The 27,826-nt window shown below is 50.3% G+C and overlaps 1 protein-coding gene across 1 annotated transcript in view; it reads right to left on the bottom strand.

The window, feature by feature from the left end:
- The window catches only part of CCDC60 (coiled-coil domain containing 60), a 107,430-nt gene that overhangs the window by 16,051 nt on the left and 63,553 nt on the right, over window positions 1–27,826 (bottom strand). Inside the window, exons 3-6 of the mRNA XM_036354023.1 lie at window positions 22,766–22,936; window positions 15,059–15,166; window positions 8,551–8,658; window positions 647–737 (exon numbers count right to left, since the gene is read on the bottom strand). Coding sequence (XP_036209916.1) covers window positions 647–737; window positions 8,551–8,658; window positions 15,059–15,166; window positions 22,766–22,936 — 478 coding nt within the window. The remainder of the gene's footprint in view (window positions 1–646; window positions 738–8,550; window positions 8,659–15,058; window positions 15,167–22,765; window positions 22,937–27,826) is intronic.

The raw sequence follows: 27,826 nt of genomic DNA, 5'->3' as shown, positions 1-27,826 counted from the left end.
TTCACGTATTTTCTGTGTGTGTGTGTGTGTGTGTGTGTGTGTGTGTGTGTGTTAGAGATGATAGAGATAGAGATAGAGATAGAGATAGAGATAGAGATAGAGATAGAGATAGAGATAGAAACCGCGCGCGAGAGAGAGAGAGAGAGAGAGAGAGAGAGAGAGAGAGAGAGCTGACTATTATTGAGTGAGTCCATTTCCTTCTGGTGACACCCTATTGAGCAGCGCCATGGCCACCCCTCCCCTTCTCTGTGATATGGCGTCCAACCAAATGTCATTTCTCCTCTAATCTCCAGATGACTATCTAGGCAGCGGTTCTCAACCTGTAGGTCGCGACCCCTTTCGCAGTCGAATAACCCTTTCACAGGGGTCGCCTAAGACCATCCTGCATATTAGATATTTATATTACGATTCATAACAGTAGCAACATTACAGTTATGAAGTAGCAACGAAAATAATTTTATGGTTGGGTCACAACATGAGGAACTGTATTTAAGGTTGAGAACCAATGAATGTGGTTCTGACTTTCCCTCACTCAGAGAACCAGCTAGAAGAGAAGAACCCAGTGAGAGAAAAGACTGTAGAGAATGCCTCCCGCACAAGGAGGGGCTGGTCACCAGATGGCAGAGTCGTACGCGCCGTCTGTTACCTTGGGTGCCGTGAGGAAGTGCTCCCACCGCTGTACCATGGACTTGTCCTTAATGACTTTCTTTATTGTGCTCTTGCTTCCACCTGGGTCCCTAAGCAAGAAACAGAAACAGCTTAGTGAGTTTTCCAGTTCCAGAGTCTCAGTTTATTTTTTTATTTATTTTATTTTTAAAAAAATATATTTTATTGATTTTTTACAGAGAGGAAGGGAGAGGAATAGAGAGTTAGAAACATCGATGAGAGAGAAGCATCGATCAGCTGCCTCCTGCACACCCCCTACTGGGGATGTGCCCGCAACCAAGGTACATGCCCTTGACCGGAATCAAACCTGGGACCTTTCAGTCCGCAGGCCAACGCTCTGTCCACTGAGCCAAACCGGCTAGGGCGAGTCTCGGTTTATTAGGAGTTCTTTTAAGAAATGCAGTGAACAGATGATGATTGGTGGTTGGTCTCAGTGATTATCCCCACCCACCCTGCCCCCTCCATCCTGTACTTGTGAAGAAGTGGGAGGGACAGTTCTCCATAACTGGTCTTGCGAGTGAAAATCAAGGTTAGGGAGACTACTGCTTACTCTATCCATCCACCCAATCCATCCATCCCTCTAATCCATCCATCCAGTCCATCTAGTCCATTCCATCCAGTCCATTCAATCCATCCATCCATCCCTCCAATCCATCCATCCAGTCCATCTAGTCCATTCCATCCAGTCCATTCAATCCATCCATCCATCCATCCATCCATCCATCCATCCCTCCAATCCATCCATCCAGTCCATCCAGTCCATTCCATTCAGTCCATTCAATTCATCCACCCACCCACCCATCCCTCTAATCCATCCATCTAGTTCATCCAACCCATTCCATTCATCCAATCTACCCATTCCTTTCATTCCGTTCATCCAATCCATCCATCCATCCACCCACCCATCTCTTTCTCTATTCCTCTTTTCTCTGCAGAAAGGACTTTAGATGGCTGGGATCCTTTCAATCATTTGGCTGACTGTCACCTGGCGTAGACGAGGGCCTTGAGGGAATGAGATGGTTAGACCAGTTTGATGGGGAGAGGCACTGACAGGGCTCTAGAGTTATCAGGGGCTGCAGAGGGCCAGTGGTGGGAGGAGATGCTCAGATATTGGAGGCAAAAGGTGATCAAGACCAACCTTACTTAAGACTGGCTTGTCATGGCATGGGGAGAGGACCGAAGGCCTTGACCAGCCTAAAGAGGGGGGTGGTGCACTCCTCACTGGCAGGACCTTGCTGGGCACCTGCCAGCTCATGGCTACGATGCATGAAATGTGCCCAGACACCAAGGTGGAAGTCAGCTGGGGAGCAGGGTGAGGCTGTGCCTCAAGCTTTTTGTAAGACCTTATGTTTGATTACACAATAAAAAGCCCTCTGAATAATTAACAGTAAAGCTCATTTAACGTGGTTCTGCCTGCCTCTCCCCCGAGTAATCAAATTAGGGAATACTTAAAATCCAGCCAGAGAAAGGGGCAGCAATGCCTCAGTCCTATAAACAGTATTCAAACTGGTGGCACTTCTGAAATCTGATTTAAGGCTCACCAACTGGAAGCGGGCTTCCTCCTTGGAGCATTTTTACATTACGATTGGAGATATTTACATTACAATTCATACGCCCTTTCCACAGGGCGTTTTGCCTGTTCCCTTTGCTAACACAGCTCCCCCGCTGGGCCTCTAGCCTTCTTGAAGTTCAAAAGCAACCCCTTCCCCTTTTAAAATTAAATCCGGTCCAAGCCAAGCTTTCAAAATTTTAAATATTCCGGCCGATTGGGGAAGATGGAGGTTTTCTGTTAACACCGACTTCCAAGGCGACCCGAAATCTAATGCAACTTCAGGCAGCGGGCTAAATGAGCTAACAGCAAGCTTCCCAGTGATCTCAAAGCCCGGTGCCTGCTCCTGCAAAGCCACCGATGAAGAAAGGGCCTGGTTCGACAGAAGCAGCCTCTCTGTTTCATGTTCAGAAGCAAATAAACCAAAAGGGAAGATCAATAGGGGGAGGAAAAGAAAAGAAATAAACCGTCGGGGCTTTGTCGTCCACCGGGGGCTGACTACCCACCTTTCGGGAAAGGGCAAAGCCATTGCTGCCCCTTGCGGTAGCTGGGTGGGTTGATCGTTATGTGGTTCACCAAACAGTCCCAGGTCTTCAGGCTCCTAGAAGTCAGGTGTCGCACCGTGACTTGCTTAGCTCAAGAATGCATGAGAGAAAGTGACATGTGCACTTAGGGTGCCGGGCCTCGAGGCGGAGCCCCTTTTCTGCTGGGTGGATGGCGGAAGCTTGCATTGAGATGGAGCTCCTACCAGCCTGGGCCTTTGAGCGACTCTAATGAGCAGAGAGCCCCATGTCGATGACATGCAGGGTGAGCAAGGAATAAACTTGTGTTGTGTGACGCCACCGAGATTCTGGGGTTGTTCATTATGTCAGCGTAACCCTGTTGACCTAATTGATGTCCCTGATTTACTGTCTGTGACCTCAGGCAAGTCTTTCCGAGTGCCAGAACCAGGAAAGTGGTATACCTTGGTGGTTTAAGAGTCAGGCAGACTGGCTGCCCCCACTGCTTCCTACACGTGTGTTTGTGTAAGTTACTGAGCCTCTCTGAGCCTCAGTTTCCTCATCTGTAAAATGGGGTGGTATTAGCTATGTGGTGAAGGTGCAATGGATGAGGCTTGCTAAGAACTTGGTGAAGTTCCTTGTACAGAGAACTGAATACAGTTAAACTATTAAGAGCAATATCCCTTTTTCAACGGAGATCTTACTGTGGCTTGGAGGAGGGGTTGTGGGGTGGGGAACGAGATACCAAGGCAGGTCCACTGGGGGAGAGATGGCTATGATTTCTGGACCATAATTTCCACCTGCTGACACTTTGTGGGAGATTCTGTTTGCTGGGAATCCAGGGACAAGGGCACCCAGCACTCTCCCATCTCTTTCCAGCACACTTTGTTCCTAACGTTCACTTGAAGATGTCTGTCCACCGTGGCAATCAGCGTAATTTTTCTCAGATACTTCACTCTCTTCTGAACCAAGTTTCACCTTCTCTGAGTGGGAAGCCTGTCGTCTGGTTTAGGAGGCGTCGTGTGTCTGTGACCCAGATGGAGAGTGGAGGTAACTGCTGATTTTGCACCAGGGAGAGGACAGAGGTCAAAACTGTTGGGATCACCACGCAGGTCGCCCTGTCCTGCCTCCTGAGTGAGGGGTGCGTGCTGATCACCCTGCCCTGCCCCCCACTCCTTAGAGATGCCACTTGGGTAAAGGACTGGATGAATGTGCAGAGAGGAGGGCAGAGAGTTCACTCAGATGTCACCTCTTGAGTGAGTCTTCCCCACCCCACCCCTTCGTCACTATCACATCACCCTCTCAGCTTCTTCATGACACTTAAAATCCCAAAGTATCTTGATTATTACATGTTTGTCTGTGGCCCCTCCCACCTCCCCTAGAACAGAACCCGGAGAGCAGGGATGTTGTCTCTTCTTCCAGTGGCGCCTGAAAACAGCCGGTTTGAGGGAAATGAGGCTTTTCGGGGTGGGGCGCCTAGCAGCGGAAAACCACTTCAGTGTAATAATTGCTGTTCTGTGCGTTGTTCAGAACAGGCTACACTGCCTTTTTGTAAGAGCGACAGCCTGGCAAACACTTGAAGTTTTATTTCTTTTCTAGCCTTAGGTCTCACAGAGCGAACTGCTCTTCAAACAGGGATTTTAATCTTGAGCAGCTGTCCTACAGGGAGCACAATGCGGACTGAATGCTCTATGCACGTTCTCTCAGTCCTCACAGCTCTTCTCGGCCAGGAACCCATTTGGTAGGTGAAGGAACAGGCCCAGGCGTGCTAAGTGACTTGCCCAAGGTCGCATTACAAGGCAGGGCCGGGGCTCATCCAGGTCTGTCTGATGCCAACGTCCTGCTCTTCATCCCTCCAATCCATCTAGGCTTAAAACGTGCAGGTGAAGATTTGGGGACATTCTCATTATGACATAAGGATGGAACATCACAAGTAGGGATTAAGTGTTAAAGAGAAGAAAGATGCCCTTCGCCTTTCTTGCTAAGTAAAAAGGTACTTTCTGGCACTTTCTAGGGAACTTAACCCCTTTCCCCACCCCCCTCCACTGATTTGCTAAATTAAAAAAAAATCAGGCTCAGGCAGCGCCGTGCTGGAGCTCGCCTCTTCCCAGCTGCGAGTTCAGTGACGTCATGCTGCTCAGCCTGGACGCAGCCGCAGCAGGACTATTTCCACCGCAGGCACGGACAGGGCCTGACTGTAAGTCATGGCTGCTCCCGCTGGGAGAACCGGTTACTATCCCTTTACCCGCAGACCCCGACCCCGAAATGAAACCACCACCAGGAGCAAGTCGATCGCTAGAAAACACAGCCCCACAAGTACCCTGACTGCCTTTGGGACTCTCTGCTGTCAGGTGTGGCTGAGGTTCTGCCCTGAGGAGTCACAGCAGAACCTGCGTGGCCTTGCAATGTGACCACAGGTAACAGTTCTTTTGGTCACAGTCTGGGCACATTCCCAAAGCCAATCAAAGGAGATAAAGATGGTTCTTTCTGTTTTCTTGGCCCCAATTCTGCATGATGTTCTCACCTCAGTTTGGGAGAACGGGCGCTCAGCTGTCAGAGGCAACACATTGCCGCTGGAAGCTGGCTTGGGGAGATGAAATGCTATTAGAAGTCCATTGGCTGAGGGCCCTTTTCTTAGAATCTAAGCAGTCAACTGTGAAAAAATTAGATGTTGCTTTGACCTGGAAATTCGATTTCTCAGAATCTAGCCAACAGAAATATCGCCAACAGGGTTTAAAGTGTGTGCACGGGGATGCTCTGTGCAGCCCTATTTGAAACGCAAAAATTTGAGAGCCATCAATAGAGAAATGGATATCTAAATTATGGCCCATTTGTACCATAGGATACAAGTATCCGCTTAAAGGAATGTGGAAGGTCTTTAAAAATGTGAAAACGTGGGCCCGGCTGGTGTGGCTCAATGGTTGAGCGTTGACCTATGAATAAGGAGGTCACGGTTTGATTCCAGGTCAGGGCACATGCCCAGGTTTCGGACTTGATCCCCAGTAGGGGGCATGCAGGAGGAAGCGATCAATGATTCTCTCTCATCAATGATGTTTCTATCTCTCTCTTCCTCTGCCTTCCTCTCTGAAATCAATAAAAATATATTTTTTTAAAAATGTGAAAACTTTGTAGATACCATCATGAAAAGATGTCCAACGATGTTGTAAAAGGCGGGTGGGGGAGGCACGTAGAAAGCAATGTGTAATATGATCCCATTTTTGTAAAAATGCATTTCTGTATGTATTTATAAGGGGAAGACAGTAGAAGGACTCACCTCAGATCTTCAGAAGGAATTTCTTCTAAGGAGGAAAATGAATTGAGGATTGGGGGGCGGGATAAAAGCTTTCATATTTTACATACTGCTGAGTTTTTGGGAAAAGTTTAATAGGAATAAATTATATTTATTACTTTAGCAGTTTTGTTTAAAGAAAATATTGTGGGAATTGTTTCAAGGCTGTGATTTTCATGAGCCACAAAGATATTTTGGAAATAACTAGGGTGCCTTGGTGGGCGTGGGAGGAGGCCCAGGTCTCCCAGACCCCCAAGCCTCCATTTCATTAGAAGCTCCATTTTGAAAAATTTGCTTTACATTCTTGGGGTTTCCATTTCTTTTAAAAAAGGATTTCTGCTGCTTAAAAAGGGGGTGGTGGTGGTATAAATCACTACATCAAAGGAAACGACAGTTTTAAATTTATCCCAACCGAGAACAGGGAATCCATTGGAGTCACTGGTCAATCAATAGATGCATGGTTTGTGTTTCTTGTTGCACCTGAGGTTAGTTTATCTGGGCTCTGGTTCAAGAGATGAGGAGGGTGTGGGGTGGGGATGTGAGGATGGGGTGGGGAGATGGGTGGTAAATATCCTCAGGGGGAAGGGGTGAATTGACTTCAGAATTTTGCAAGAGAAGACTTGGGCCAATGCAGAATTGGGGCCAAGAAGACAGAGAGGACCGCCTTTATCTCCTTTGATTGGTTTAAGCTTATTCGGGTGGGAGTGTGGAGTTCCCACTAGGGGGCATTATTTTATTTAACTCAGCCTTGGATTTCACACAGCACATCCGGTTCCCCAAGTCGGGATTCCTTTTTTGCTCCATTCTTGCAGGGAGCATGATTCTCCTTAAAGGACCAGTGCTTTCCATGCCTGCCTGTGCTTTGTTCTGCCTGTGTGCAGAGCAGTCCTGCAGCAGTGGCCTCCAGGCTTTTGCATGAGCCACCCTGCTAGTGGGGACACACCCAATACTTTTCTTGGCCTAGACAATGTGTGCTGGAGCTTGTGCTGAGCAAACCCAGCTGCTCCAGGGACCAGAACAGCAATTCCCTTGGGTCTAAGTGGAGAAATAGCCATCCTATATAATAAAAGGGTAATATGCAAATTGACCCTAACAGCAGAGTGACTGGGAATGACTGGTCACTGTGACACACACTGATCACCAGGGGGCAGATGCTTAATGCAGGAGCTGCCCCCTGGTGGTCAGTGGCTCCTACAGGGGGAGCTCTGCTCAGCCACAAGCCAGGCTGATGGCTGCCAGCACAGCGGTGGTGGTGGGAGCGTCTCCCGCCTCCTCAGCAGCACTATGGATGTCCAACTGCAGCTTAGGCCTGCTCCCTGCTGGTAAGTGGACATCCCCTGAGGGCTCCCGAGCTGCCAGAGGGATGTCTGACTGCCAGCTTAGGCCCAATCCCCCGGGGAGCGGGCCTAAGCCAGCAGGTGGACATCCCCTGAGGGATCCCAGACTGCAAGAGGGCACAGGCCACGCTGAGGGACCCCCTGAGTGCATGAATTTTTGTGCACCGGGCCCTATACACACACACACACACACACACACACACACACACATTAGAGGCCCAGTGCATGAAAATCATGCACTGGTTGGGGGGTGGGTTCCTCAGCCCAGCCTGCACCCTCTTGCAGTCTGGGAACCCTCAGGGGATGTTTGGATGATGAACATCCTTAGCACTGCCATGGTGGTGGGAGCCTCTCCCACCTCCACCGCTGCGCTCACCAGCTTCTGGCTGAGCAACACTCCCCCTGTGGGAGCGCACTGACCACCAGGGGGCAGCCCCTTCCCCCTGAGGATATTTGCCACCCATCTCCCCACCCCATCCTCAGATCCCCACCCCACACTCTCTTCATCTCTTGTACCAGAGCCCAGATAAACTAACCTCAGGTGCAACAAGAAACACAAACCATGCATCTACTGATAGACCAGTGACTCCAATGGATTCCCTGTTCTCAGTTGGGATAAATTTAAAACTGTCGTTTCCTTTGATGTAGTGGTTTATACCACCACCACCCCTTTTCTAAGCAGCAGAAATCCTTTTTTAAAAGAAATGACTTCAGAATTTTGCAAGAGAAGACTTGAGAGAAAGGAGACTTGAGAGAAAGGAGAAATACAAGGGCAAAGGGAAAGGAAAGAGTAAAAGGTAGGGAAGAGGAGGAAAAGAAAGAAGAGCAAATAATAAAATATTGTTGGGGAGACATGGTCCAAGAAGAGAAGTGGAGAGCAGAGCCTGGCTGTGCATCTGGTGGGGTGCCTGTCTAGCTGGCCAATGGCCGTGGTGTGAGTACTCCCACCAGGCCTGATTGATCTTAAGCTCCCAGTGTGACATCGCCAAATGTGGAGCTGGGGGAGATGCACACAGTAGTCTCCCACAGCTGTATGCCCTGGGGCTCCAACCTACCCCTGTTTGGATCTCCCAGAACACACAGGAAAGAAAACTCCTAAAGCAGCCCACCCACCAAAAAACAGAAAGGCAGGGGAAGAACAAAGGGGCGTTTCCTCCCCCACTGCCCAGTCCATTACTGGCTGCAGCAGGTGGCAGGGTTGAGACCTACTTTGTGTTCCAGCAGGTGATCAAGGGCTTCATGGTGTGGTGGGTGTGGTCGATAGTCAGGGCCTCCAGAAGCCAGTGGAGGGCACACAGCTGGCGGAAGAGGGGTTCCCTTCAAAGACAGAGAGGAAGCACAGTGAGATCCCATCAGAATAACATTCTTCACAACTGTGCTGGCTCCCAGTTAGAGATGTTGTCCTGCTCATGCCTGTGTACTCCCCATGCATCAACTCATCAAACCTTTGCAGTGGCCCCATTTTACAGATGAGGAGCCCGAGGCTCAGAGGAGTTAAGGAACCTGTGCCACGTCACTGGGTGAGTAGGTGGCAGAGCCATGATTTGACATAAGATACCCTATGCCAGTGACTGGGGAGTTGTGTGTGTGAGAAAAGGAGAGATGTTGAAGGGGTACCATGGCTGGAGTTCTTGACTTGGGCAATGAGGGGATTGAAGGAAATTAATATCCGACAGGTATCCAATCGTTCACCTGATGAAAGTACAATAAATACATTAAGAGTGTTGAAGAAGTCTGGAAATCCAGGGAAACTAGTGTATTCACTATACTTCTCCGCCACCCCCAGATTAACAGTTGGACCCATTGCTTTAAATGTATAAATCTTTTGAACACTGAAGGAAAATATATTGATTATTTGAAAATCCAACTAAATCCTGTTTAAAATATGTCTAACCTGTATTTGCTGATTTTGGGGGGCATCTAGTGTTACAATGAGCCAGGCGCTGACGAGGCCCCTTTACATGTGTTATTAATTCTCCCAATGGTCTGCGGGGGCATGAATCATTACCCACATGTTAGAGAAAGGGAAACAGCTCAGAGAGGCACAGTCATCTTGCTCTAGGTCACACATCTTGTTGGTGACAGAGATGGGATGTGACTAGCTCACTTCATGTTCCCAACATCCCTGTAGGGAGGGGACTGCCATTATGTTCTCCTTGTGGACCAGGGCCTGGAGGCTCAGAGAGGTGAAGCGAGTTGCCCGAGGTCACGCTTGGATTTGACCTCGAGGATTAGTGAGGATTTGTGAGGATTTGTGAGGATTTGAACCTGAGTCTGTTTAACCCCAGAAACTGTGCTTCCCTGGGCCTGGCCTCTGATTATTCGAGGCCCCGACAAAGCCAACGCAGTGGCCACCGGAGAGGGAGGTCAGCAGAGGGTTAACCTGCTGCAGGTTTCCTGGGAAGAGGTGGAGTCCTCACCAGCACCCCCTCCCTCACGGTTTCACCTCTTAAGTTAATGGGCACGCTGCCTCCATTCTCAACCTGTGTGGTCGCTCTTCTCTGAAGCTGTGCCCAGCCTTCACCGATGCCCCCAGGGCCCTGCACCTGCTGCTCAGGGGCAGGAAGGAGTCCACCTGCCCTGCTTCCAGGAAAGCCCCACTGCAGAGGCTGACGCCCGCGCCGGGCTCACGTCCCGAGCTGACCCAGGGCCATCCTGGAAATCCCTTTCGGAGGCCATCATTTCACTCAGCCTGAAGGGGCACGGCCCCCACGCACCCCACACATCTCACCTCCCATCCCACGTCCCATCCCAAGGGACTGGGGTGATCGTATCCACCAGACCTTAGGAAGAAACCCAGGGTCAGCAGCTCTTTTTTCTCCTCTGGAGCCCCCTCCTGCCTCCTTTCCTTCCTTCCACAGATTATTTACTGAGCACCCACTATTCCTTCTCTTTTAATATAAAGGACCCGTCAGCCTGCAGCCCTTCCCATTTTCTCTCTCTTCCCCCTTAATGCCACCTTGGCCCCCACCCCCTTTTCGCAGCTCTGGGCGCTGGGCCATGTCCAGCACTTCACCGAGAGCAGCAAGCAGCGAGCTGGGTTGTGTGCCTGGCCCTGTGCCTAACACCGCACATCACCCTCACAGTATCCCCAGGAGGTTGTAAAAGGCCTGGAGATCCCCCCTCTTCTGTTTACAACTCAGAGCCCCTGCGGGCTTGGGCTTTGGGTTGGGTGAGGTGGGTACAGGGAACGGGGGGATGGTGAGTAAAGGGAGGTCATTGGGGATGTGGGGTCTGCTTGGTGGCAGGGGGATGTGGGGATGTGAGCATCAGATTCAATCCTGCAGGTAATAAGCACAGGTGCATACCCGACCCTGTCCCTTCCTGTGAAATGCAGGGCATAATGGATGAGAATGCTGACCAGGGTGCACACGCATGCTTCCGAAACCCCTGTGCACAGAACTCCGGGAGGGCACCCTGTGGTCAGAGGGCCTGGAGAGCCCGCTTTGTTGAAACTGCCATGCCAGCCAGAGTACATGCGGGTGTAAGCATCCCCGAACAGAAAACAATGTTTTTCCCATTTAGTAAGAGAAATCAGAAGATGCCTACCAAGGCCTTCCAGGCCCCCATGCTCACTGCCAAGGGCAAACCTGGACGCAGGTCACGGGCACTGCCCTCCCCACACAGTCGCTTCCATGAAAGACTGTGAGGGAAAGGCCGGACATCTCAGAGCTGTTTCTCATTCCTTGAGACTATTCTCTCTCACCCCTTCAAAGATCAAAGTCAAGCCCGGCCAGCATGGCTCAGTATTGAGCATCAACCTATGAACCAGGAGGTCACGGTTCGATTCTCGGTCAGGGCACATGCCTGGGTTGCAGGCTTGATCCCCAGTAAGGGGGCATGCAGGAGGCAGCCGATCAATGATTCTCTCTCATCGTTGATGTTTCTCTCTCTCTCTCCCTCTCTCTTCCTCTCTGAAATCAATAAAAATAAATTTTAAAAAATAAAGATCAAAGTCAAGTCTCCATTGACATGATTGAACTGATCCTCACAAAGTTAGCTGAGACTTTTCAGCTGGTTTGGGGATCAGTTGCATCGGGATTGAAGGGACTAAGCAGCTCAGTCCACCTGGTTGACATGCTGACTGAGGATGTGAGACCTGACCGCATGCCCTGCCTTTGGCAGACTGATTACAGAATGCCTCGATGCACCACCCCTCCCTGACTTTGCAGCTCCCCCAGCAAGAGGTGGAGTATTTTTCCCTATTCCGTGTATCTGGGCTGGACTGATGCCTTGCTGTGGCCAGTGAAGGTGGTGGAAGGATCACTGTGTCCATTCTGAGCTTAAGCCTCAAGAGACTAGATGCTTTGGCTCTTGTTCTTGGAACCTTCATGCCCGTCATGTGAACGGGCCTGAGCTGGGATGATGAGAGGCGCGGGGCTCAGTCACTCCTGTTACCCTAGCCAACAACCCATCACCAACAACCTGAGAATGAGGCCATCCTAGATGGGCCGACATCCAGCTCGCCCATCCGCAGGGTGCACGCACATACACTAGCACACCCAGGAGTAGCCAAGCTGGCCTGGACCAGAAGAGCCACCCAGCTAACCTGTAGACTTAGGAGCAGTAACAAGTGGTTGCTGTCTTAAGCCACCCATTCTGAGGTGGGTCTGTAACACGGCAATAGACTACGGATATAGTCATCAAATGCAGCAGAGCCTTTTGGCAGCCAAGGAGAAGTAAGTGCAGCTTCAGTCCGGGCAGGAGTTAGCAGAGTGCTGCCAGTGGGCCTACTGCTTGTGTTGGCAAATAAAACTTTTTTTGGAACACGGCCACATCCATTCATTGTGGCTTTCATACTGCCACGGAAAAGCTAAATAGTTTCAAGAGAGACCATCTGCTCTGCAAAAGCTAAATTATTTATTGTCTGTCCCTTTAAGAAAAAGTTTGCTGATTCCTGGTCTGGGGCATAACAGATGATGATGATGATGATGATGATGATGATGATGGTGATAAATATAATAGTAGTAGCCCACCTAACAAACCTGATACAAGATCTAACTTAGGAGCTAGGAGATCAGGATTCCTGTTGAGAGAACTTAGGCAGGGTTTCCCCCCTCTCTGAGCTTCAGTTTCCCATCTGTCATTGAAGGAAGATGAGCAAGAACCTTTCCAGTTACTTCCAGTTGATTTGAGCCTCAGTTTGCTCACACCAAATGAATGGAGGGTAGGGCATACATTTTTTCCAGGCTTTCCACCCCCACCCCCTACTCCCCACCTCCCATCCCCGGATGACTGGGATGCAAGTGAAAGCGAGACCCACTGATCTTCACCATTTGGTTTCAGAGGCTCATCCATGGCAGAGACAGGCAGAAGTACAAGGGCTTCCAAGAGACATTAGGAGAAATGGCAAGGCCTGTCGATGTTTTAAGAACATCAGCCTTCAGCTGCCAGTTGGAATGTCCCTGAACAAATAAGTCTATCTAGAAGCCAATCACAATATCTACCAGAGGGAAGTATGTAGGAGGAAAGTGGGGAGTGAGGTGTCAAATGCTGGAATATTAGGGAAGGGTAGGGATGTGTCCAAACACATGGTAGTGGTGGTAATGGTGATGATGATAGTGATGGTGATGATGGTAGTGGTGGTGATGGTGATGATGATAGTGATGGTGATGATGGTAGTGGTGGTGATGGTGGTGGTGATGATGGTGATGGTAGTGGTGGTGATGGTGATGATGATAGTGATGGTGATGATGGTAGTGGTGGTGATGGTGATGATGATAGTGATGGTGATGATGGTAGTGGTGGTGATGGTGGTGATGATAGTGATGGTGATGATGGTAGTGGTGGTGATGGTGATGGTGATAGTGATGGTGATGATGGTAGTGATGGTGATGGTGATGATGATAGTGATGGTGATGATGGTAGTGGTGGTGATGGTGATGATGATAGTGATGGTGATGATGATGGTGGTAGTGATGATGATGGTGATGGTGATAGTGATGGTGATGGTAGTGGTGGTGATGATGATAGTGATAGTGATGATGATGGTAGTGGTGGTGATGGTGATGGTAGTGGTGGTGATTATAGTGATAGTGATGATGATGGTAGCGGTGGTGATGGTGATGATGATAGTGATGGTGATGATGGTAGTGGTGGTGATGGTGGTGATGATAGTGATGGTGATGATGGTAGTGGTGGTGATGGTGATGATGATAGTGATGGTGATGATGGTAGTGGTGGTGATGGTAGTGGTGGTGATGGTGATAATGATAGTGATGGTGATGGTGATGATGATAGTGATGGTGATGATGATGGTGGTGGTGATGATGATGGTGATGGTGATGGTGATGGTGATAGTGATGGTGATGGTAGTGGTGGTGATGATAGTGATAGTGATGATGATGGTAGTGGTGGTGATGGTGATGGTAGTGGTGGTGATGATAGTGATAGTGATGATGATGGTAGTGGTGGTGATGGTAGTGGTGGTGATGGTGATGATAGTGATAGTGATGATGATGGTAGTGGTGGTGATGGTGATGATGATGGTGATGGTGATGATGATGGCATCTTCGACACATGAACTAAGTGCTCTTATTAATGATCTTCGTTTGTCTGCCATCTCATTCTCTGATTTCACTTTCACATTATTTTTCTCTTCAAGTACACATATCGTGAGCTCCTCACAGGCACTGGGTTATACTTTCTGTGCAGTGTGTGGTGGTGACAGTGTAGGCTCTGAAGTCGGGCAGACTTGCCTTCAAACCTCAGCACAGCAGCACACTGAGCTCTATGGCCTTGGGCTTCTGCTCTCTCCCTGCAGAGAGGGGACAGCAATGTGCCTACAGAAGAGGACTGGATGAGGTAACTCCTACGGAGCAGGCTGTGCGCTGTTATTACTGTGCATACCATGGGGGCCTAATGCTGTTTGACAAATGAGTGGACAGTGGACAGTGGACAGAGAAGTCTAGAATTCATTGCATCATGTTCTTTTGCCCCTGGGTATGATTTTGCACCCAGGGGACATTTGTCAATGTCTGGAGACAGTTTTGGTTGTCACAACCAGGGGTTGGGTGCTACTGGCCCCTAATGGGTAGAGGCCATGGATGCTGCCAAACACCCTACAATACCCAGGACAGTCCTTCACAACGAAGAATTACTCATCCCAAAATATCAGCAGTGCCAAGGTTGAGAAACCCCTGCCTGCCCTACTGTCAAAAGCTTCTATCTCTGTGCCTGAAATCTTCCCATTGAAAAGTGCTAACTAGCAAAAGAGAAAAAGTTGGACTTGAAATTCTTTGGCGTAGACCCAAGGGGAAAAGATGTCAAGGTTTTGGAAAGCCAGAGTGTCCTTCAGAGGGTTGATTAGCCCAGTACACCCTGCAATGATGAGTTCACGCCTGGGGTCAGAAGACGCAGGGCTTCTCTGGGAAACAGCTCTGCGAGTCTTGGGGAAAACCTGTCCGCTGAGCCCTGGTAAGATGTTATCGCACACGCTCTGTGAGGCTGTAGACAGATTCTATCAGGCTTTGCAAACTATTTGACATTTAAAGCGCTGGCTCCGTAAGGAACGGAGTGACTCCGTCCCAGCTGATTTGCCACTTAGCTCTAAACCACCCTGTCTGCTTTCTGTTATTTTTATACGCCAATAGTGTTGTCGGCTCTAGGCTCCATGGCCCTTTCAGGAGGACAGAGGAACAGCTGGGTGAGTCATTTCACTTCGGTTTCGCTTGAGAAGCTAGCGAGGCAGACGAGCCAGAGGGGAGACTGTACTTACACGTGGGACTCAGGCAGCAAGGGTGAAATGATGCAGCTGTACTTGGGGGTGAAAGGGCGGGATATGAGTTCAGCCCCTGCCTTCTTCATCTTCTCATCATCATAGGTGCTGAAGGACAGGCAGAAAGAGAAACAGCCAACAGTGAGCAGCAGTTGTAAACACCTCCCGCTAGGGGTTATTTGGCAAATACGACTGGGCACCAACTTTACGCTGGGCAATAAGTATGGCTTGAGAGATGAGGGTTCTAGATGCAGAAAGTGAACAGAGCATAGGAAAACCTCTCTGCTGCCAGCTGGTGTGGGTCAGTGGTTAGAATGTCGGCCCCCACACCAAAGGGTCATGGTTTGATTCCCAGTCAAGGGCACATAGCTGGATTGTAGGTTCGATCCCCAGCCCCTGTTGGGGCACGTGAGGGAGGCAGGCAACCAATCAACATGTCTCTCTCACAAAGATGTTTCTCTCTCTCTCTTTCCCACACCCCCCCACTCTGTCTTTCTCCTTCCCTCCCTTTCACTCTCTAAAAATCAATGGGAAAAATATCCTTGCGTGAGGATTGACAAGAACAACAAAAAAACACACCAACAAAACAAAAAATCTCTGCTCTCGTGGAGCGCATAGTCTAGTGGAGGAGCGAAGAGAATGAGCAGGATGAATAGGTAAATTGTGTGGTGTACTAGTATACAGTTGGATATATTTTCTTAAAGGGCCAGACAAGTCTTTCTGACTTTGTAGGACATAGGTTATATGTCACAACTACTTTTGGCATGAAAACAGCCATTGACGGTATGTAAACAACATGTAACGGCAGTGTTCCAATAAAACTTTATTTACAAAATCAGCCTTGGGGGCTGGATTTGGCCAGCATGGCCTCCCCACCCTATTCTAGATAGTGATAAATGCTAGGGGGAGCAAAAAGCAGAGCAGGAATGTGTAAGGGCTGGGAGCACTGGGAGTTGCAATTTTAAGTAGGATGATTGGGAAGGTGTCATGGAGAAGGTGACATGTGATAAAAATCTGCAGAGCATAAAGGAGGGAGCTGTTGAGATGTCTGGGGCACAGCATTCTGGAGAGAGGGAACAACATGTGCAAATGTCCTGAGGTGCACCTGGGTTGTAGAGACAGCAAGGAGGCCATTGTGGCTGGAGTGGAGTGAGCAATAGAGAGAGAAGGGGGGGGGGGGGTTCGTGGAGAGAGAACAGGCCTTGGGGACCACTGCAAGGACTTTGGCCTTTGCTCTGAATGAGTGTAAAGGATTTTGAGCTGAGAGAATACATGCTCTGACCTGCATCTGAGAAAGATCCCTTTGGCTGCTGTTTTGAGAATTGCCTATGGTGGGGGCAGAGGAGGCTAAGGGAGGCGGGGGGCACTTATTAGGAATTGTCCTTCCTCCGGGGAATTTGAGGACAATCCTGGGGTCACAGAGTAAACTGAAAAAATGGGACCAGAATCTTGGTCGCCTGATTTCCATTTCCATGGGCTTTTATTTCAACGCCAGAGCTGAGGAAGCCACAAGCAAATACCTTGGCAGGGTCTAGTTTTTTTGTTTTTGTTTTTGGTTTTGGATGTCTTCCCATTTATTCAGGTCTTTATTAATTTCTTTGTTGACTTTATTGGGGTGACATTGGTTAATAAAATTATGTAGGTTTCAGGTGTACAATTCTGTAATATGTCATCTGTATATTGTATTATATATTCACCCCCACAAGTAAAGTCTCCTTCTAGCACCATTTTTATGGCAGTGCCCTGTCTTACTGGCTCAACTCTTACCCCCAGTGGTTTAGAATATGCAGAAATTAACCCAGCTTTTACCCACCTTAATCTCTGGTTTTAAGTCTCTCAACCACAATAGTAAGACAAATTTTACCTCTTGTTCCCCCCCCTCCCCCCCCCCCACACCTTTTCAGCTGAAACATGAGCTTGAGCACAGTGGGAAAGACTGTGGGCAGGCAGACATCTTTGGGGACATGCTTGATTTTCTTTTTTCCCTGCATAGTTTATCAGACTTAAAACTTTTGTCTGACAGAGCTTATCCTGTGGTCTTAGATCCAGAAGGGAGAAAAATAATCCCCTTTGCTTGTATAATACGCAGGATCAAATGCCTTGTTTAAAAATGAACACTTGTACTTCTGATACTTCTGTGACTAGAATTATAGAAGCATAGTTCTTAGATGTAAGATGCTTTCAAGTGTGCCTGGAAGTTAAGATGTTTAGCCATGGCCCTGGCTGGTTCAGCTCAGTTGGTTGAGCCTTGTCCTATGCATTGAGAGGTCTCTCTGGTTTGATTCCTGGTCAGGGCACATACCCAGGTTGCAGGCTCGATCCTTAGTAGGCAGGGGATACAGGAGGCAGCCAATCAATGTGTCTCTCTCTCTCCGTCTCCCTTCCTCTCTCTCTAAAATCAATAAAAGCATCAAAAATAGTTTTAGCTATAAATCTGAGGATTTTAGGTAAGTGAGGCCCAAAGAGATCAAATTCCTTTTATTGAATAATAGGAGCCAACAACCACTGAGAACTTTTCATATGCCAGACTCTGTGCTCAGCATTGTTTCATTTAATCCTCAGAATAAACGTGGGAATTTGGTATCAATTGTGTGGATGAAGAGAAAGGAGGTTCAGAGAATTACAGTGACTTGCCCAATGGTAATCAGTTGTATGGGGGAAGGCAGAACTTGAACCCAGTCCTGTGCTTAACCACTATTCTGTACTGGTCAGGATGACCTATCCATGTTATTCTATAACCCTTGCCTCCCAATGGCTACATTTAATGGCAGTGATAGCTCCTGGTCATCCTATCTAATAAAAGAGAAACATGGTAATTAGTGTATGTCCGCTACCCTTCCCATTGGCTAATCAGCGAGATATGCAAATTAACTGCCAGCCAAGATGGCGGCCGGCAGCCAAGCAGCTTGAAGCTAACATGAGGCTTGCTTGCTTCAGTGACGGAGGAAACCAAAATTCCCCGCCTGCCTTGCCAGCCTCTGAGCTTGCAGTTTGAAACATTGTTACAAATATAGAAGCTAAACAAAACCCCAGAAACCTGCTTTCAGCCCTCCGGGATCTCAGAGCTGGAGTTGATACAGTGTTTCGATTATAGAACCCAAACAAACCAGATACCTGCTTTTAGCAGCAGAGGCCTCAGAGCTGGAGCCAGAGCTAAAGCTGGCCCAGAATAAAAAATAAAAGAAAAAAAGGAGCAGTTGGGAGCTTCAGTCACCCATGAGCCTGAAAACAGCTCTAAACCACTCACCCAGACTGGCCAGGCACCCCAGTGGGGACCCCCACCCTGAAGGGTGTGTGACCAGCTGCAAACAGCCATCATCCCTTCACTCAGGCTGGCCAGGCACCCCAGTGGGGACCCCCACCCTGAAGGGTGTATGACCAGCTGCAAACAGCCATCATCCCCTCACCCAGGCTGGCCAGGCACCCCAGTGGGGACCCCCACCCTGATCCAGGACACCCTTCAGGGCAAACCAGCCAGCCCCCACCGTGCACCAGGCCTCTATCCTATATAGTAAAAGGGTAATATGCCTCCCAGCACTGGGATCAGCAGAGCCACAAGGCCTCCCAGCACCGGGATCAGCAGAGCTGAGAGGCCTCCTGGCACCAGGATCAGTGTGACAGGGGGCAGCGCCCAAACCCCCTGATTGCCCTGCGGCTCTGTGTGTGACAGGGGGCAGGGCCACAACCTCCCTATCCGCCCTGCTCTGTTCGTGACAGGGGAAGGCGCCCCAACCCCCTGATCAGCCCTGCTCTGTGCCTGATAGGGGGGAGCTCCCCAACCCCCTGATCGCCCTGTGGCTCTGTGTGTGACAGGGTGCGGTGCCCCAACCTCCTGATCGGCCCTGCTCTGTGTATGACAGGATGCGGCGTCCCAACCCCCTGCCCCCCACGGGCCCTGCTCTGTGTGTGATGGGGTAGAGCCATAACCTCCCCATCAGCCTGCCCTGAGTGTGACAGTGGTGGCGCCCCAACCCCCTGATCGGCCCTGCTCTGTGGGTGATAGAGGGCGGCGCCCCAACCCCCTGATCCGCCCTGCTCTGTGTGTGACAGGGGGCGGTGCCCCAACTCCCCTATCGGCCCTACTCTGTGAGTGACAGGGGGAGCTCCTCAACCCCCTGATGGGCCCTGCTCTGTGCGTGACAGGGTACGGAGCCCCAACCACCCTGATGGGCCCTGCTCTGTGCGTGACAGGAGGCAGCGCCCCAACCCCCTGATTGGCCCTGCTCTGTGCGTGACAGGGGGTGGCACCGCAACCTCCCCATCGACCCTGCCTTGAGTGTGACAGGGGGCGGTGCCCCAACCCCCCAATCGGCCCTACCCTGAGCGTGACTGAGGGTGGCATCGCAACCTCCCAATCTGCCCTGCTCTGTGCATGACAGGGGGCAGCGCCCCAACTCCCCAATCAGCCCTGCTCTGAGCCTGACCAGGGGCTGCACCTAGGGATTGGGCCTGCCCTCTGCCACCCGGGAGCAGGCCTAAGCCAGCAGGTCGTTATCTCCCGAGGAGTCCCAGACTGCGAGAGGACACAGGCCGGGCTGAGGGACCCTTCCTCCCCCCGAGTGCACAAATTTTTGTGCACCGGGCCTCTAGTCCTATATAATAAAACCCTAATATGCAAATTGACTGGACAGTGGAATCACCGGTCGCTATGATGTGCACTGACCACGAGGCAGATGCTCAACGCAGGAGCTGCCCCCTGGTGGTCAGTGTGCTCTCACAGGGGGAGTGCCACTCAGCCAGAAGCAGAGCTTATGGCCGGCAAGCACAGCAGCGGTGGTGGGAGCTTCTCCCACCTCCACTGCAGGCAGGCGGTAAGGATCGAGGGATCCTAGACTGCGAGAGCCCTGGACTATGACAGGGGGTGTCTGATTGATGGCTTAGGCCTGATCCCCAGGCTTATGCATATGTCTAAGCCGGCAGGTGGACATCACCCAAGGGGTCCTGGACTACGAGGGGGCACAGGCCGGGTTGAGGGGACCCCCTCTCCAGTGCATGAATGTTGTGCACCAAGCCTCTAGTACAGGGGTGGGCAAACTTTTTGACTCGAGGGCCACAATGGGTTCTTAAACTGGACCGGAGGGCCAGAACAAAAGCATGGATGGAGTGTTTGTGTGAACTAATATAAATTCAAAGTCAACATCATTACATAAAAGGGTACGGTCTTTTTTTTTTTTTAGTTTTATTCATTTCAAACGGGCCGGATCCGGCCCGCGGGCCGTAGTTTGCCCACGGCTGCTCTAGTATTTTAATAATTGGCCTGTACAGCTCATAGAATTCACCAGATAAGACATAACCAGACCAGTGTCTACAAGAGGAGCGACCTCATGCATATTTAAACCTATTAAACTTTAAGTAAACCATGTCTCTCACCCGGAAACATGGATCGGAGAGGGGAGAATGATGTGTTGTGACCATGGATTAAAAACCCCATCCAAACAAGGGGAACGTTACAGCTGAACAATTGAACAGTCACCCAAGGATCTTTAACAGACGCCGCCCCTCCCAGCCCCCGTTCACTTGCCTGTTACCCTGAGCACAGCTCCTGCACAAAAGAGCCGGTTTATTCCTTCTCTTTATTGCAGGAAAGGCAGCCAGCTGGCCGGTGACCTGGGAGCAGCAGGCCGTGGGCACCGCCGGCTGAGGGGAGGCAGAGTTCGTTTGCTCTGAGCTCCTGAGACCCTCATGGAGAGGGTACCCCTCTCGGCCCCACCCCCAATCATTGAGTGCCCTTCTCTGCATCACCTGCCCCTTCAGGGTTCCATGAGGGCACTTCATGGTGGCCGTTGAGTGGCTGGATGGAGGAAGCTCAGGTTGTGATGTGCCTGTTTTTTTTGTTTGTGTTTAATGTTTCTGGTGTTAGGCAAAAAATACCATCACAGCCTCCCTTTTCAGCCCTGGCCTTCCTACCCAGAAACGCTGGCTGTAAGAATTTCTCGTGGGCTGATAGGCATATGTCTAACAGCGCCTATTTTTGTCATCCAATGAAGTCCCACTCAGCATTAAAGATCCTGCTTAAAAGCCCTGCCTCTGAGATTCTTGCCAGATTCCCTAAACTGGAGGGAAAGGGCATTGTGAAATAATAGAAAAATATTTGTATCGGTCTCTTCCTCTGGTTTTTGGCACAGAGCTCGCAAGACTCTTGTAATGTCCTAGCACTAGGACCATCTTTTGTTCTAATATTTGGTCTTAGACCTTGGTTTCTGACACACAATTCCTAAATTCATTGGAATTTCCTGGGCTACAGGATTGTCTGTTGTTCTAATAAGGCAACTCTTGGTGGGTTCCTGGATGGCGTCCAAAAGCCATGATTAGAAGCTTGGAACTGCCCCAATGGGTAGCTCAGTTGGTCGGAGCAGCATCCTGTGCACCACAAAGGTTGTGAGTTCTGTCTCCCTCCAGTCAGGGTGCCTGCAAAGGGCAACCAATGGGCGATTCTCACATCAATGTTTCTCTCTCTCTTTTTTGCTGGGTCCCTCAACACCTCCTTTCTATCCCTGATCTGTGCCCCATTCTGTCTGCATGAGCTAAGGATCCCAGGATTTTGTTCATGCTGAGTGGCACCGTCCACGGATTCGGGTGTCATTCATTTGGGGTCTCAGGATGCTTTTAACAGATGACCTGAGACCTAAGGGGAATTATGTGAGCATCTCTCAGCCTTATTCCTAATCTCTAAAATGGGGCTAATAATAACACCTAGTTCATAGGACTGTTTTAAAATTTAGACAGAAAGATGTGCATAAAGCACACAGTAGGCCCGTTATAATTATTGTTGTAGTTGTTATTGTTAATTGCTGCTGTTATAGGAGGAACATGTCCTAATGGGTTAGTCTGAATGTGGTCCTCTCTTGACTAGAGGGAAGACCTTTACCCCCCAAAGAGGGGGGGCTACTTTATTAAATAAACCAACAGACATTTTTTGTCCACCTGCTGGACACTGAGCTTGGATGGACCTAGAGCGGCGGTTCTCAACCTGTGGGTCGCGACCCCTTTGGCGGTTGAACGCCCCTTTCACAGGGGTCACCTAAGACCATCCTGCATATCAGATATTTACATGACGATTCATAACAGTAGCAACATTACAGTTATGAAGTAGCAACGAAAATAATTTTATGGTTGGGGGTCACAACATGAGGAACTGTATTTAAAGGGCCAGAAGGTTGAGAACCACTGACCTAGAGTTTCAGGCAAAGGCCTAGAGTATTGGTGTGGATTAAAGTGAACTAGCATACAGACACATTATGGGAACCCAAAGTCCAAATGGGTTGTGGGAGGTGTTTGGGTTGAAACCCAAGAAAATGGGAGAGGAAAGCATTTAAGCTGGGCTTTTAAAGATAATTAGAACCTTAGTTGGACAAGGATGCAGGGAAGAGCAATGGAAGGCCCAAGGAACAGCATGGGAAAAGGCCTAGAGGCAGGGACAAGCCTGGGAAGGAGAGGGAAAGAGGCACATTTGGGGACCAGCAAGATTTCCTGTGTAGCTCTTGGTGTTGGATATGAGGACAGACACATGTAGCAGAAAATATTCCACTGAATTCCAGAAGGTGAGGGTGGCAGGGTAGGCTGGACCAGACTACACTCGTCATTAGACACGAGCTGGAGAAGGGTCCCCACGCTGCGATAGCTGCCATCCCTCCGCCCAGCCAGGCAGCGTTCGCTGTCCCAGGTCCTTCCCAAGACCACTACGCCACAGCGACTCTGTCTACTCACTCCAAAACAGTTTCCCTGGATTGGATTTCTGAGATCTTTTTGGCTGGTTGGAACTTGTGTTCCTCTTCCTCTTTCAGTTTCTGAAGTTGCTGTTGCTTCTTTTTCAGTGTATTCTCCTCCCTCAGCATGGCAAAATACCCACGGCCTATCTTCACAGACCGAATCAGGAAGCTAGAGAGATGGAGACAGAGGAGTTGACTATTAAGAAAGACACTGTCTTGCCCTGGCCGGTGTGGCTCGGGTGGGCGTCATCCTGGGCACTGGAAGGTTGTTAGTTCGATTCCCTGTAGGGGACATGCAGGAGGCAGAGCGTGGGGCCAGCGCAAAGGACACCCGTCATGTGTGGCCGTTGCGCGTGGCCGTGGGAGGGCTCCAGGGACGCTGGCAGACCCCGCCAGCTCGGTGAGCTTTGGGCTCCGATTTCAGTGTGTAACTGGACCAAAGCCTCCACCTTCCCCTGCAGAACTTGTGGCCAATTAGATGTTGAAATGTCTGTGTTATAGATGGAATTGTGTTTCCCCAAAACTCATAGCTGGAAGTCTTAACCCCCGGTACGTCCGAATGGGACCTTATTTGGAAATAGGGTCATTGCAGGTGTAATTAGTTAGGGTGAGGTCATGTTGGCGTAGGGCTGACCCCTCATTCAATATGACAGGTGGCCTTATAAAAGGGAGAAATTTGGACAAAGACACACATGCAAAAAGAATGCCACGTGAAGATGAGGCAGAGATGGGGCGATGCTGCCATAGGCCGAGAGATGCCAAAGATCACCAACAAGCCACCAGGAGCTAGAGGAGAGTCGTGGAGCAAATTCCCACAGTCCTCAGGAGAAACCAACCCTCCTGACACCTTGATCTTGGACTTCGAGCATCCAAACATGTGAGGCAATGCATTTCTGTTGCTTAAGCCACCCGACTGGCAGTATGTTAGGGCGGCCGTAGGACAAGAATGCAGTATGAGCGAACGTCTAGTCCTCCGCTCATGGAACAGCCTAACTCTTTTTATTTCCTTTGGTGTTAATAACGTCCTGATTAATCAATTTTATAATAAGTGACAGGCGGATGGTCCATGGTGCAGTGAGTCAGAGGGCTTGAATATTATGTTCCAGGCCCTGGGCTGGACACCTGTTATGTATCAGATTCTGTGCTGGGCACTTATTCGGTTTCAAGTTCTGTTTAAGGCACTGGCATTGCAAAGGCGACCATATCCTCCAAGAATTCGCATCTTCGTTATCTATTTTTTTTTGGGGGGGGGGGTGGTCACAATTAGGAGGTTGGTAATAGATTTATTTACTTGACTTATTTTTGTCCTTATTCCAAAAAGTATTAGAGGCAGAAAAGAAAAATAAAAAGGCAGGAAAAACAACAAAATAAAATCAGGTGAGACAAGTATCAAAATCCATGCCACGTGATCTAGTGCACAGATTTGGCCCTGAGCATCCTAGTGGCCAATGCAAAGAGGGAAACACAATCCCTCACGTGATTTCTAATGCCCATAAGTTTTTTAAAAAGCTGTTCAGGTGTTGCTTAGCTATTCCTTGTCCTGAACTAGGAAGAGATTTCTCTCAAGGACCTGCACAGGGAGGACACTGTGAAAAGTCAAGCCTGCAACACACCCGGAAATGCAGAGTGATGAATGCCTGCCTTGTCAATAACTCCCAGAAAGAGATAGGGGAGTCGGTGTTGGCCAATTGGAGGAAATCTAGCAAGTTTTCTGGTGGAATTGCAGCCCCTCTTCACCCAAGGCAGCCAGACTCCCACCTGCCAGACCTCTGGAAAGACCTGTGTGAGAGATGAACAGAGTTGGGGGGAGGGTCTGGACCCTCATGCCAGACACACCAGTCTACTCTGGGAACTTCAGGCTGCAGGATGTCCATTCAGGGAGCTTGAAATGCTCCCCTGGCATGTGTAGGCCTATTTAAAAAATGCTTAATATTTTAGCAAATTCCCATTTAATTCCCTACATTTTCTTCATCTTATTGCTGATTACCAGGCTATTTGTGTGAAGGGAGCTCTTTGTAGGGAAGAGCAGTTTTTGCCTTTAAATCCACTCACGCGGGCCTCTTGCTCACTGCTTTTCGCAATGGAAAACTCCCCTGGCTAGCATCGCGGGAGGAACGATGGGGATTGAAACAATTAACTGCGTCAGGCAAGCGGAGGGAAGAAGCGGATTAGAAAATGAAAAGTTTCCTCTACCCAATGCGACTTCCTCTTAACCAGTGCATGAGGGTGGCTTTTATTTTTAAGGGACATATGTTCTCTGCAGGGGAGTCTGTGTGAGCTGATGAATGAGGAATGTGCCAGTGGCCAATCGGGACACATTCAGCAGGGATAGCTGAGACGGACAGAGGGCAGGAGTGGGCACCCAGGCTTCCCTCCTGGCACCTTCAGGCCTGAGGGCAGGTATCTGCAGAGGTAAGGCGTGGGCAGCAGCCCCGGATGGGATCTCTACTCTGCCACTCCCTTAGCAGGTTGTCAACCTCTTCACCTTCACATGGGGAAAGTATTAGTTCTTGCCTCAGAGGGCTGTTGGGAGGGTTAGATGAAGTGGACTGTGACACCAAGAGCTCAGTTCGGTGCCCAGTACACAGGATTCAGTGACTGGGAGCTATTGTTATTGTCAGTTTACCCAAGAATCCCGAGAGGTTGGTGTGACTTACAGATGAGGAAACAGGGAAAGGTTAAGTAGATGACGAGGGTCATACAGCCGGAAAGGAGCCAAGCAGGGATTGGGAGCCCGTGGGGCGATTTCACAACGTGTCTCTCCACCTGCACGCGGCAAGCACATTCAGAGGAAGCTTTAAAGCATAGAGTTTGTGTGTCTCTGGGCCATTGTGCAGAGTTCACCTCTAGGCTTCTAGAAGGAAAATGGTGGCTTACCCTTCCTCTCCGAACCATGCTTTACCTGGTCTAAGGCACTACCTGTGGCACATTAAGTCACTGTTCAGCAAATGCTCATATCCGCCCTGCCGCCCCCGCCCCCCACCTTTCTTTAGGCTTTGCCAATGTGACTTCTTTGGCCAATGGGTTGTTAGTAGATGTGACTTAAAGAGAAGCTTGACATAAGCTTGCTCATTTACATCCATGACAAGGAGAGAAACCTCACCATTTCACTAAATCCAGAAGAATGAGAAAGGCATGGGCCCTGACTGGTTTGGGTCAGTGGATAGAGCGTCAGCCTGCGGATTGAAAGGTCCCAGGTTCGATTCCAGTCAAGGGCATGTACCTTGGTTGTGGGCACATTCCCAGGAGGGGGTTGTGCAGGAGGCAGCTGATTGATGTTTCTCTCTTATCGATGTTTCTAATTCTCTATCCCTCTCCCTTCCTCTCTGTAAAAAAATCAATTTTATATATATATATATATGATATATATATATATATATCTCCTATCTAATAAAAGAGAAACATGGTAATTAGCTGTACATCCGCTACCCTTCCCATTGGCTAATCAGGGTGATATGCAAATTAACTGCCAGCCAAGATGGCGGCCGGCAACCAGGCAGCTTGAAGCGAACATGAGGCTTGCTTGCTTCAGTGACGGAGGACTCCAATGTTCCCCGCCTGCTGCTGCCGGCCTCTGAGCTTGCAGTTTGAAACATTGTTACAAATATAGAATCTAAACAAAACCCCAGCAACCTGCTTTCAGCCAGCTGGGATCTCAGAGCTGGAGTTGAAACAGTGTTTCTATTATAGAACCCAAACAAACCAGATACCTGCTTTCAGCAGCGGAGGCCTAAGAGCTGGAGCCAAGCCTCAGAGCTAAAGCTGGCCCAGAATTAAAAAAAAAAAGATAAAAAGGATCAGTTGGGAGCTTCAGTCACCCGCCAGCCTGAAAACAGCCCTCAGCCCCTCACCCAGACTGGCCAGGCATCCCAGTGGGGACCCCCACCCTGAAGGGTGTGTGACCAGCTGCAAACAGCCATCATCCCCTCACCCAGGTTGGCTAGGCACCCCAGTGGGGACCCCCACCCTGATCCAGGACACCCTTCAGGGCAAACCAGCTGGCCCCCACCCATGCACCAGGCCTTTATCCTATATAGTAAAAGGGTAATATGCCTCCCAGCACCAGGATCAGCAGAGCCGAGAGGCCTCCCGGCACTGGGATCAGCATGACAGGGGGCAGCGCCCAAACCCCCTGATTGCCCTGCGGCTCTGTGTGTGACAGGGGGTGGGGCCACAACCTCCCTATCTGCCCTGCTCTGTTCGTGACAGGGGAAGGCGCCCCAACCCCCTGATTAGCCCTACTCTGTGCCTGATAGGGGGGAGCTCCCCAACCGCCTGATCGCCCTGCGGCTCTGTGTGTGACAGGCTGCGGTGCCCCAACCCCCTGATTGGCCCTGCTCTGTGTGTGACAGGGTGTGGCGCCCCCCCCCGCCGCCCCTCCCCCCCCACACACACAGGCCCTGCTCTGTGTGTGACGGGGTAGAGCCATAACCTCCCCATTGGCCCTGCCCTGTGTGTGACAGTGGCGGTGCCCCAACCCCCTGATCGGCCCTGCTCTGTGGGTGATAGAGGACGACGCCCCAACCGTCCCTCACAGGCCCTGGTCTGTGTGTGACGGGGTAGAGCCATAACCTCACCATCGGCCCTGCCCTGAGTGTGACAGGGTGTGGCGCCCCAACCCCCTGATCCGCCCTGCTCTGTGTGTGACAGGGGGTGGTGCCCCAACTCCCCTATCGGCCCTACTCTGTGAGTGACAGGGGGGAGCTCCTCAACTCCCTGATCAGCCCTCCTCTGTGTGTGACAGGGGGGAGCACCCAAACCCCCTGATCGACCCTGCTCTGTGCGTGACAGGGTATGGAGCCCCAACCCCCCTGATAGGCCCTGCTCTGTGACAGGGGGCAGCGCCCCAACCCCCTGATTGGCCCTGCTCTGTGTGTGACAGGGGGTGGCACCGCAACCTCCCCATCAACCCTGCCTTGAGTGTGACAGGGGGCGGTGCCTCAACCCCCCAATCGGCCCTACCCTGAGCGTGACTGAGGGTGGCATCGCAACCTCCCAATCTGCCCTGCTCTGTGCATGACAGGGGGCGGCGCCCCAACTCCCCAATCAGCCCAGCTCT

The sequence above is a fragment of the Myotis myotis genome, unplaced genomic scaffold, assembly GCF_014108235.1.
Source record: "Myotis myotis isolate mMyoMyo1 unplaced genomic scaffold, mMyoMyo1.p scaffold_m19_p_20, whole genome shotgun sequence".
Classification (NCBI taxonomy): Eukaryota; Metazoa; Chordata; class Mammalia; order Chiroptera; family Vespertilionidae; genus Myotis; species Myotis myotis.
This window is presented reverse-complemented; position numbering and strand designations above follow the sequence as displayed.